Source organism: Eptatretus burgeri, chromosome 4, assembly GCF_056783735.1.
Source record: "Eptatretus burgeri isolate ZD-2024b chromosome 4, Ebu_testis_v1, whole genome shotgun sequence".
NCBI classification, from domain to species: Eukaryota; Metazoa; Chordata; class Myxini; order Myxiniformes; family Myxinidae; genus Eptatretus; species Eptatretus burgeri.
Window position 1 is genome coordinate 80,363,621 of NC_140964.1, and position 12,500 is coordinate 80,376,120.

Consider the following 12,500-nt stretch of genomic DNA (forward strand, 5'->3'; position numbering starts at 1 on the left):
AAATGCCTGCCATTGGTGGGAACACTTAAGGCTCTGTCATTAGCCTCTTCCAGATCCTTTGATGAACATACTGCATGTCATTCGATGTTCCATAATCTATGGTCCAAGACCGCACAAAAACGACAAAACACGAGAAGCTATCAAATTGGATATTGAACCAACTCACGTCATCCAGAGTTTCAAAGATCTGCTTGAGCTGTTTCTCTGTGGGTTTAGGGCAGGATTCCTGGGAAAACACAAATTATATTTATAATCAAAGCAAGCAATGTGAATACAGTTTGGAAGCCTTCTTATTAATAAACAGATTAAAATAATGTTAACAACAATAAGTGCCCTTCATAATAAGGAAAATGAAATCCTTTATACTCAAGGATGTAAAGGTTACAAGGTGAAAAATTGTCAAGTAATCTGAATACCAATTGCAACACACACGAATTATAAATAGTATCATTGAACGTGTGTGTGTGAGAAATATATGTATATAAAACTAATTAGTTTGTATTTCTTTTGCTGAGAGGCCATTGCAAGTGGCAAACACAACTGCACACTAATTAGAGTGCATTTATTATAAATGGTAAATAAATAAAATTTCATTATGAATAATATAAAATGACACTCAAATATATTCTAATAAATGATAAAACTGCACCATAGCTGCGGTAAAAGGCGAGAGAATGAAGAGTTGAAGACGGGCACAATGAGCGGTGAACCTTGCCTTGCCTTATATAGTTATCCATTCCTTGATGTGGTATGAGAGTACCTGCCCACGATTGGCATTTCTCAACCTTGGTAAATAGCTCCTGTAAAAGTGCAGGTCCAAAAGTCCGACATTAACTCCGTGACAGTGCTGATGTAAATCGATTCTTTGTCTTTGTAACTCTAAAACAAATACAAAAGATGGCAACATTTTGATTTACGTTTATTGAAACGTGCATAAACTATTCCATCAGACTTTGTATGTGATACAAGTTTAAGTTTGGCTGGTCCAAAATGAGTCAACGATTAGATCAATATAACGCCTGCTGTTCAACACCCAAAATATCTCTTAATGTGTTCATCGAAACTGTGATCATTCTGCTAACGAACCTTAACCTCTTCCACCTTTGGAATATGGCAACTAACGTTATCCTAATGAAAATGTACTTTGCACCTCATGAGAAACCTGCAAAGTTCTGATATGTCCTTGTTCTGAATTCATGGATATTATTGAACAATGCCTCCATTGTCCCTTTGTTCCCATCAGCTATATTTCTTTGTTAACCTTCCTCTCCATGTTGTATAGCTCTTCCATAAGCCTTTAGTTCTGCATTTATAAGCTGTACATACTCACATCTTTGGTGGAATGTTGACGTGGTACTGTACACAATATAAATAACAAGATGGGGTTTTTATTCGAGGCGGTAGACGACACATTTAGTTGACATATTGTGGTGCACAGCAATATTGTGCTGCATGTTTGTTGGGGTAAAAAAAAGAAAAATGTTGTATCATGATGAAGTTGGTGATGGCACAACTTGGAGGAGCACAGTTGCCCTGTCATGCAGGTGCAAGTGCAGGTGGAGGTGCTTTTCCTTGTATTAATTTTGGTTGACAAAGTCAAGGTTTGTGGAACAGCAAGAATACAGAACGGATTAGGATGCAACAGAAAAGGAACAGCAGAGAGGGAGGACACACCAGCAGCAGCGCTGAGGGCCAAAATAGAAGGAGACGAACAAACAAGGGAGGGATGTGGGAAAGAATGAGGGGAAAGGGAGAATGCAGGGGGTGGACAAGATGGATACTATACAGAAGCAAACTCCCAGGAATGAGAAACGAAGTTTGGAAAGAGGTGGGTTTGTAATTTTATCAAAAAGAGAAGAGGCTGCTGCCTGTATATCTGAAGAGTGAGGGGTGTCATGGCAGAGGGTGGAGTCGTCAAGAGACCGAGACAGAGACAGTGACCGAGACAGAGAGGAACAAGCCGGTTGGCGACATGGGTGGTCGCTATATAATTGCATACCAGTCATACAGTTTTTGACAAATCAGGCTGAAAATTTTTAACAAAGACGTTGATTATAGTGTGCATAAAAGGGTGGAAGCCGATTTTTAATTTTCGAAAAAAAAATATTAAAAAAAATTTCGGATTTTTTTCAAAAATTTCAAAGTCCTGTTGCTCGTCCATAGCAACGGTGCTCAAAAGCCTACAACGAGATCCTGGTATGAACCTACCAGTCAAGTTTCATCAAAATCGGTTGACTCTGACCTCCAGAGCTGTCCATTACAGACAGACACAGACAGACGGAAAACCTGAGAATAACAGTCGTCTTGCGACCTCCCAAAAAGAGAGAGAAAGATTGAGAGAAGAAAGATTGTTGATGAAGATTAGGAATAAGACTGGGCTCAGAACACTGCTTTGGGGCACTCCAGCCTTGACAGGGAGAGGAAATGAAAGTTGCACAATGATCCTCGAAATCACCACAAGTGAGGAAGACAGAGTTGGGATGAGTGGTTAAAAGTTTGTCCATGATGTCAGACAGAGATGTCGATGGAGTCGCAAATGAAACCTATTTGGTTTGAGGTTCAACGTGTTGACATATATCTGAGTCCAGAGTACAAATGATATAAATGGTACAGTCGTTAGCCTTGGAAAAACCTCACAAATGCAAAGCAAACATCGGGTACAATGAAGAATGGGTAAGGCAGTTTTCCATTCAATCAGTGTAAATAATGTTATCACAAACTGCAATTCCAAAGTCGAATATTTTATGACATGGGTTGGTCAATTTACCATGTTCTTAACTATGCACAATAGAAACAAACTCAACCAGAGTATCCGTAGATAGGTTTAAACTTAAGTAATTGGGACTGAGAAGCATGAGGGGCAGGACTGGTAGGTCACTGAGGTATTGCTTGGTGATTGGATACCTGTGTAGTGAGTGGGATATCTGTGAAAGATATTTATAATGTAAAATAATACACAAAAGTAATAATTTCTCAAAAATTAACAAATGCTCATGTCTTGGTGAGGTTTGAAGATTTGGTACATCTTACTACCTGAAACAAAACCACTCCATGTATTCTAACGTACAACTCGCGATCTCACCAAATCCAATCACCATCGATTGTATATCTATCCTTAAGGAGCTTCACTGGATTCCTATCTTTTATCAAATTCAATTAAAGATCCTCCTTACATTTAAAGTGGTGTATAAACAGGCTAAAAATACCTTCGAGAGATGATCCAAGATCGTTGCCTTCGTCCTGGTCTTCGTTCCTCAGGTGTTGCCTTGCACATACCAGTGTTTCAGCTAAAAGGTTACAGAGACAAATCCTACTCTTCCAAGAAATGCAAGAAGAAATGATGAGCTTCAATAAAATTATCATTTTTGTCTCCAAGGTTATTTATAAGGTAAAGATGTTCATTATTTCAATAGAAACTAGAGCACGTAAATGGGAAATTTTCAATTTTAGAGTGTTCTTACTCTGGACATTGCAAAACCTCCAGATAAAGATTTCAACTGATATATTGACTAATGCCAGAGCTGTAAAATTGAAATACAAGACTCTTTTAGAAATCTAAGAAGAAATGTTATTGTTTCCATGACATTATGAGCAAAGAAATTTCAGATACAATGGTGTCTCAAAATCCCGACGGGAATGTTTGATATCCTCTACGATGAAAGTTATGGAGGTTTAAGCCTCAAGGATTGGTTGGGATGCCAGTTAGGAAGGTTAGGATGAAGGGTAAAAGGAGGAAGGTGGGGAAAGTTCTGATAGCAATGATATTGTTAATAGTCCTGAAAAATAATATCAAGAGTAAAGGTGGGGGACTTGCAAAAGCAGTTTCATGGGAATATTTATGCATTTGATAAAGCTAAAACACAAGGACAGCAAACATCAACAAATAAGCTTACATATGAATTCATTAAAAACCAGAAGAGCACTCGGTAGAGTGCATCCCTCCGCCACGTAATGCCTGATCCACGAAAACATATCGGACCCAATCCATTTTTGAAATAGCATGCTATACAGAACTACATCGTTTTTGGCCCTATCTCTCAAGGGTGAAGAATCACTTTAAAAATTATATAATTTTCAGATCCAGATCTGGATCCAGACCTGAACCAAAATCTAATTGGCTTCTTGTAATCTACCGTACTCATCTACTAAGTTTTGTCGTAATTTGTACTAACTTTATGAAATGCACGACATGGCCAAAAGTATGTGGACACCTGCTCGTCCAACATCTCATTCCAAAATCATGGACATTAATATGGAATTTATCCCCCCCCCCCCTTTGCTGCAATAACAGCCTCCACTCTTCTGGGAAGGCTTTCCACAAGATGTTGGAACATTGCTGCGGGGATTTGCTTCCATTCAGCCACAAGAGCATGAATGAGGTTGAGCACTGATGTTGGGCGATTAGGTCTGGCTCACAGTCGGTGCTCCAATTCATCCCAAAGGTGTTCGATGGGGTTGAGGTCAGGGCTCTGTGCAGGCCAGTCAAATTCTTCCACACTGATCTCGACAAACCATCTCTGTATGGACCTCGTTTTGTGCACGGGGGCATTGTCATGCTGAAACACAGGAAAGGGCCTTCCCCAAACTGTTGCCACAAATTTGGAAGCACAGAATCATCTTGATGGTCATTGTATGCTATATCGTTAAGATTTTCCTTTACAAGAACTAACAGGCCAAGCACAAACCATGAGAAACATACAATATATATATATATATATATATATATATATATATATATATATATATATATATATATATATATATATATATATATATATATATATATATATATATATATATATATATATATATATATATATATATATATATATATATATATATATATATATATATATATATATATATATATATATATATATATATATATATATATATATATATATATATATATATATATATATATATATATATATATATATATATATATATATATATATATATATATATATATATATATATATATATATATATATATATATATATATATATATATATATATATATATATATATATATATATATATATATATATATATATATATATATATATATATATATATATATATATATATATATATATATATATATATATATATATATATATATATATATATATATATATATATATATATCAATCATGCATTATGATTAGAGAGATGGATATCCAAATTATACAATTGTGCTTAGAGGTTTGGATACTTCGAAATAATGAAATTTTGTTTGAGAAAAGAGAAACACCTTTTCACGTTATAAAGAGTAAACTGAAATGGGTGAAAGACTGAGGAACTATTTGAAAGCACTGCAGTTATGATAATCCACCATTCAAAGATGTGAAAAGGAGAAGCAAATTAATCATTCATTCTTGGACGAAGTGTATTGATTGCAAAATTGCCAAAAATCTGTTCTGTTATGTTCTTGCGTCTGGCAGATTGGCTGCTGGGTAGCTATCATTGCTTGGAATCGTGGCTGTGCTGCTGATGCTGTGCCCCTCGACCAGTACACACTGGTACTCATTTTGCCAACCTTGGAAGGATGACAGGCTGTCAACCCCACCTGGTGTTAATTCAGCAGGCACCAGGGCTCGAACTCATGGACCCTAAGATCCTAAGCCAGCCACCCTTGCCGCTAAGCCAACAGCAGGCTGTGCCACTAAATAAACAGAACATTATATTTGATGAAAAAATATATCGTTGGGAAAGACTGGAAAAGGTGGGTTTCTATTATTCAAGGTATTGTGAACAACTACATTCATTCCTCAATAACAGCAAAACCATCAGAAAGTCACAAAATTCAAATATAAAAAATTACCCCCGGTGGAGGTGACAGTCATCTCTATAATACAACGTTCTCAATGTTCAGTTATGACCAAAGACTACTACGCAGCTCGAACTGCACAGTTTGGTTAAAGATGACTCGGCATTTTGGCACGCGCGCACGAAATTATATTTCGAAAATAAATGCCGACGTTTACATTTCGGGTTTTGAAACTTTTGCACCTTCGGCGGAAAATGTATAAATATAAAAGGCTAAAAATGTGTTTTATATTTATATTTCATTTCTCCTTCTTTCTTTGCGAATCGCATCGGCGTTTTTTGCCATCTTCCAGATCACGTGACGATCAAACGGGAAGGAAATTCAAAAATCTGTCAGGTTAGATACAAGATAATATTTTTTACGATCATAATCAATAAACAGTTGCCGAATATGTTGTGGAATGGCAGACAAGATAGGTTTTAAAAATGGCGATTTTTATAACTTACGTGACCTCGTGACCTTGAACCCGGACAAAAGTTATATCGTTGTGCAACACTCATCGACCTCTACCCACATACTAAGTTTCACCAAGATCGGAAAGAAAAATTGTTGACGGACGGACGTACATTTGGTCCGGCTTTATTAGGTCATCTCGGTAGAGATGACCTAAAAACAAATCAATGACAGGAAACATAAATTCAATGTGGAAAATGTTACAAGAATGGACAGATGGAAATATACTTTTTATAAAGGTTATTCCAGACAGACGACCAGCTTATTTAAAGTCTTTTATATTCAAGATTAAAAGAAAAAATTGATGCAGTTTCTTGTTTAAATTTCTGATGCAGCAGCAGGCTTGGAATTTCCTTGTTGCTGGGTCGGTGCAGAGTTATTAGGATGTGTTAGATGATTGGTAGGTTATTTGGATTTTTAGCTCATCTGGAATTTCAATTCCAGATAAAGTATTGTTATGAATCCGAGGTTCGAGTTTCGCCACGAAGAGAGAAGCTCGAGTTCCTCTCAAACACCTGGTCCTGAGGCCACCGAGCATGGGTAACTCCGTGCACCGGCAGGTTGGTAATTAACGAGCGCAGGTTGGTAACGCCAATTCAAGCAGGGTTCGCACTACACGTGCAACCGTTTCAGGTGGATTGGGTAAGCATCAAGGGGGGGGGGGTCTTGTGCCCTCAATATGTATTTGCGTGGAACTTACCATATCAGGTGCAACCGAGCGGAGCTGCCAAGTAGGCACTGGCTAACAAGAGCAAATCACATGGGGTAAAACTTCTTGGCTAATTACGATGCTGGACCAATGGAGGAAAAGATGTGATGAATTGGGTATGTTTATATCAAGCAGGTTTATATATAACTTGCAAATACCACCCGTCGCATTGCTAACAGGAATACTAAGAGAGGGGGGGGAGAAAAAAGGGGGGGGGGGAGAGAGAGAGAGAGAGGAGGGACAGTGGAGGGTAAAGAAGAGAGGAGAGATGGGGAGCGTGGAGGGATGTGGGAGCGAGGAGAGGTGGGGGAAGGGTGAGGTGAAAAGATGGGAAGGCAGATGTGCAGTGGAGCGTTAATTACAATTCATACTGTCTGATCAAAATGATTCTGCATCGAATAACAGTGAAGATGGAAACAAAATAATGTCTGAAATCCATTTTCGACTGGTCATACTACAACATGGCCTGGACACGTCCAGAGACATAACATGCTGAACGCATCCGGACCCAAGCCGTTTGGACACAAACACTGCTCGGACACATCCGAAGACAAACTCCCATCCAGACGTGTCTGAAGACAAACTCCCAACTGGAAACAAACTCCTGACTGGAGGAAGACGCCTGTTCGGACATGTCCAGAGACAAACCTGCTTCCTGAAATAAATACGTTCGGAGACAAACACCACCCAGATGTGTCCGGAGACAGAGACAGATATGTGTGGGAGGAGGGTACTGCACTGTATTGGGAGGGGGTAGTACAATGATGGGACAGAGACAGAGAGGGGTAGGGGTGGGGGTGGGATAGTTAGCAGAGAGAATATGTTATGCTTTATGAACAACACACACACACACACACACACACACACACACACACACACACACACACACACACACACACACACACACACACACACACACACAATACCAGACAAGCATGTATCGGGACTCGGCCGGTTGGAGAGAGTGTGATTACCGACTACAGTACGTACTGTATACAACCCCAAAACCTTGAGCGGCTTTAACTGTAAAACAACATTGCATTGATATTGACGTTTCATGGATATGTTCACCAACATTAATCTTTATAAACAGTGTGATGGGTGGAAAAAAAAATTTGCTCGGTCATTTAGAAAACACGTTAATACTGCAAATAGCTTGGAAATCGGGTGTTATTACACAAATCCATCAGGGTGACGGAGCACGAACCACTCGCTCAGGATGACGGAGCACGAACAACTCGCTCAGCATGACGAAGCACGAACCACTGGCTCAGGATGACGGAGCATGAACCACTCACTCATAATGACAGAGCACGAACCACTCGCTATGAGTAATGTGGCGCAGCAAAAGCATCCGCAGTGGGTGAACGATTGGCTCAGAATGACAGCGCAGTACCGTGATTGACTATAGGGCACTCGGCAAGTGGCTTAAGCACTCATAAAGCACTCCAATTAAATGTTTGATAAGGAACGGTCGGCCAGGCTGTCGCTGCATACCAAAAAGGATCCCTTTAACTTTAAAGACAGTACAGTCTTCACCGCGCACACAGCAATCAAAGAAATAAAATGAATTCATTCAAATAATGACTTTATCCACAAAAGAGTTGCTGTTTAACATAGAACTCTGGAGAAGCCCAAAGTTCAATCGCTCGTGAAATACACATTGCAGATAATCCGCCATGTTGCCGGCTCGTCTGAGCATGCGTCATGTCGTACATCATTTGCGGTCCACGCAAACATTATAACTTCATTTAAAACGTCTGTTTTTCACCAGATTTGCTTTGATTCCCTGTAAAGCACCTCACGAAACCTCCAAAAAATATGGACACAGATCTGGCAGACGCAATGGATAAGTAGTCCATCTGGGGGACAGGGCACGAGGTCTTGCAGTGAATCCATTAAATCAAATAGCACAATTAAGTTGATTAATATTGTTACATCCCTAAATTTTTTGTTCACTCAAAATAATTCTCCAAACAGAAAACGATAACATTAATGCTGTTGAAATTTCACATTTTCTTGTGTATGTATGGAGGAGGGAACATAGCCTTGCTTGCTTAAAGTCAATTGGTATATTGGCTGAGTTATAAGACTCATTATTTCTTTAAATCAGATTTCATTCCAGATTTTGACATTTAATCCGGATGATATCTGATCCTCAAAACCAAAATAATATTATGATGAGATACGTTAATTAGTCCGTGAGAGTAGATGTGGAAAATTGTATCAGGTAATGCATGAAATTGTTCCAAGCTCCAATTTTGAAAACTACAGCACTTACAAAAGTGATGTGTTCAGCGATTCGGAGCTATTGTTACGGATCTGGAAACCATATGCATTCAACATACAGATGTCCAAAAAGTCAGTTATGTCGTTAAGTATGTGTGGTCAGATCCCCTTCTTTTTGTCGCGTGGGAGAATCAAAGGCGTGCGTTGCGATTTATTTTGGTTAGGTTATTACATCTAACAAGCCATCTAACAACCATCCCATCTGCATGACCCCTCGGCCCATCACGATCCACCACCAACCAGCTGCCTTCTCTCACCCTGACGTGCCAAGGCAAGATCTCGCGGTTCCGGTTTCTCGGCTCCCACAAACGTTGTAACTCTTTCACGACGACCTTTGCAACATTGATACTGTTGCTCGTCAAGTATGAACCCGCGTGGAAGAGTGATTGGGGTTTCCCTGCAGGGGCCAAGGCCCCGCCACAGAATGGTGGGCCATAGGACCCTGTCCAATCAAAGGCGGACAGCGAGATGCGTTTCACCTAAGGCCCCTCCCCGTTGAGGGAGGTTAAAAAAGATCCCCGAGCACTCTGAGAGCAGAGTTTTGGTGAGTTTTTGCTGTTACGAAGGCTGTTACGAAGGGGTGGTAACAGTGGTTGTTACGAGGGCCGTCACGAGGGTTGAGCAGAAGGTCGTCGAACGTGCCTCTGCTGGCCCTCGACAAGGAAGGAAAGAGCGACCCCGACCCCCCTCCGTGGACCCCGGCCATTCACCGCCCGAGCTCTGCCACGAACCGAGTCCCACACGTGTGACTGGGGACCAAACCAGCGACCATTGTCAGGTGCCGCAGCACGGAGTACCCCCTTTCTCCAACAGCCAGGTACCCATCTGAACTCTGACCCCCAGCTTGTCTCTCTCCTCGGCTGCGAGGGTCCAATAAAGAACTCTGGGTTTCTTTTCATTGGTGTGTGTGTCTGCGTGTGGGCCCGTCTTTAAGTAGAACTGAATAAGTGTTTTTGAATCATTGTAAATATTCCTTGCTTGCATATTCACGTTAAATCTTGCCTTTGTGTCTTCATTTACTGTAAATAAATAATCACATAAATGTTCCCAGTCCGTTTCCGTCCCTTCTTTCATTGGTCCAGCATGGTTCGAATCTGAGTTTAGACGGGGTTTTATCCCCGATAATCCGTTCATCCAAGCCGGCACGGCTTTGGCAGTTTCCGCTCGGCTGCACCCGAACCGGAATTGGTAGTCGGTAGTTGGAACTCGACCGCAGTCGGTAGGGTGACCCGGTTCGAGCAAGACGTGCCGAGGGCATGGTTTCCCCTGTAGTCGAAATCGCGTAGTTAATTAGGTAAATTGGTTATCGACAAATAGACCCTACGCTACGCGGTTGAAATATTGGCGACCATGGTCGGTTCAGCGTCTCACTGCGTCGCGGAATTATCCGGAGCGACGGCCTACAATTCCGAGGAGTCTGGTGGAGACGACGTAGCTTTCTCCACTGAGTGGCCATTCTCGCCACCGACCCCCAGCCCGCAACACTATTATGAACAGGTATTCGATAATATGAGTGAGGAAAGTGAAGAAAAAAAAATAAGATGTTATCATTAAGAAATCGTTGTGGCCTGTTCCAAGACAAGGCATGATTGAGCAGGCCAAAAAACATGGTGGCTTCACCCCCCATCGAAGTCTAAAGGCATCACCAAGGTAATGCTTTTCGACTCCAAAGAGTGAGGTGGCCTTATAAAGGATATAATTAAATAAGGCTATTAATTATCTTCAAAAGGGGTGTTTAAATTAACCCAAACACACCATTTCCACTCTCGCACTTCCTTGGAGTTCCCTTAGTGTGCATGCAAAGTTTCAGGCTGCTAGGTTTCATGGTTTTGGAGTTACGGACTTGACAAAAACACATACACACACACTAGTATAGATTAAGGTGAGGAAAGAGCATGTGGTGCAACAATCAAAGGTTTTATTACAATAGCCATCTGTACAGCAGGGAAAAGGCAGGATTCATAAGGTGCCGCAAAAGAAAATACATGCATTTCCAAAAGAGGACAGTGCAGAGCTAGCCCGATGGAATACTTAGACAGGCTTAACTTCAACTAACATCACAGGCACCATTAGACACATACCTGAAGAAATTAGAAAGCAAAGAAAGAGAAAGAAAGTACGAGGTGTTTGCGACCTCTTTAGAATACCTGGCGTGGCCGACAGGCCCACCCTTCCCAATCACTTCGGAGCTGGGGGGGGGGGGAGAAGGGAGAAAAACTGAGGGCATTTAAGGTACGTGATTGGAGGAGGTGTGATGAGGTGTGTGGAGATTACGGATGCAGTGCAAAGAGGGTATAAAGATGTGGGTCAGCTGGTTTTAGAAACAAGGAAAAGAACGTGTGAGGAGACACACGAACAGACCTCTTACACTCACCGTTAGTCTCAGTGTTTAACGAGCTCAGGCAGCGCCCAGTCTGGTATCTGGCTTCCTGCTCGTTCCAGCGTTCAGCTCCCTGGACTCTGTTCCTGGACTCAGGAGGGTTGAAGGAGGAATGGACTGGGAGTGGGGAGGGGGGTGGAATATTGTGCCTTATGACATGAATGGATACCACCAGTATGCAAAATTTGGTGGAGATCTACCAAGACGTCTTCAAGAAAGTCAGACAGAATACAGAATATTTTAGTATGATACACATTTATTTTGGCGACAGTTACAGCCCCAAAATAGAGGCAATTTGCAGATACCTGCACACAGAAGGAAGAAAGTCTGCAAACAATACAAGCTGGTGAATTTTCAGTTAATTCAATGGTTAACTGGTGAATTTTCAGTTAATTCAACAGTTAAATGAGCACTAATCATATTTCACACATTTAACTACCAAAATGTGCTAATTAATCATACATGACAGGATGACATGATGGAAGGAACAACCCAGTAAAGGAGTTCAGGGAAGCTCAGTGTTGAAGAATTCAAGGACTTTGTACAAGCCAAAAAGAAAGACAAAATGAGAGGAAATCAAGGATTGGAATGGAAGAGACAGAGGCTGAGAGAAAATCCATTTTAAGTAATTCACATGAATTTAAAATTCATCTAGAAGGTTGACGTGATGTTAAAAACGTTCATTGTAATGCATGAAACTCCAGGCGATAAAAGAGCTGCAACCGATTTGCAACGATGCAGGTATATCTTGTGAAAGAGTTGGAGATGTAATAAAGGCAGAATGGAGACAAACATGGAAGCAGATTGACGATTAATCAACATTGGAAAGCAAAAC

General features: G+C 40.7%; 2 protein-coding genes across 6 annotated transcripts in view; both read right to left on the reverse strand.

Annotated features, from left to right (window-relative positions):
- Window positions 1-721, reverse strand: part of LOC147028492 (calhepatin-like) — a 15,261-nt gene extending 14,540 nt beyond the window's left edge. The window contains exons 1-2 of the mRNA XM_085878927.1: window positions 650-721; window positions 167-226 (exon numbers count right to left, since the gene is read on the reverse strand). Coding sequence (XP_085735053.1) covers window positions 167-226; window positions 650-652 — 63 coding nt within the window. The 5' untranslated portion in view covers window positions 653-721. The remainder of the gene's footprint in view (window positions 1-166; window positions 227-649) is intronic.
- FPGS (folylpolyglutamate synthase) overlaps window positions 720-12,500 on the reverse strand; it is an 85,065-nt gene continuing 73,284 nt past the window's right edge. For 3 of the 5 annotated variants that reach the window (XR_015057584.1, XR_015057587.1, XR_015057586.1), the window contains exons 17-20: window positions 11,660-12,500; window positions 11,433-11,474; window positions 3,207-3,287; window positions 759-879 (exon numbers count right to left, since the gene is read on the reverse strand). The exon at window positions 11,660-12,500 is cut by the window's right edge and continues 470 nt beyond it. Coding sequence is in view for 1 of the 5 variants with exons in the window: in XM_085878926.1 (XP_085735052.1) it covers window positions 12,477-12,500 (24 nt within the window). In the remaining 4 variants the exon portion in view is untranslated. Of the gene's footprint in view, window positions 880-3,206; window positions 3,288-11,432; window positions 11,475-11,508 lie in introns of those variants that run through there. The other 2 variants (XR_015057585.1, XM_085878926.1) reach the window with 2 other exon arrangements.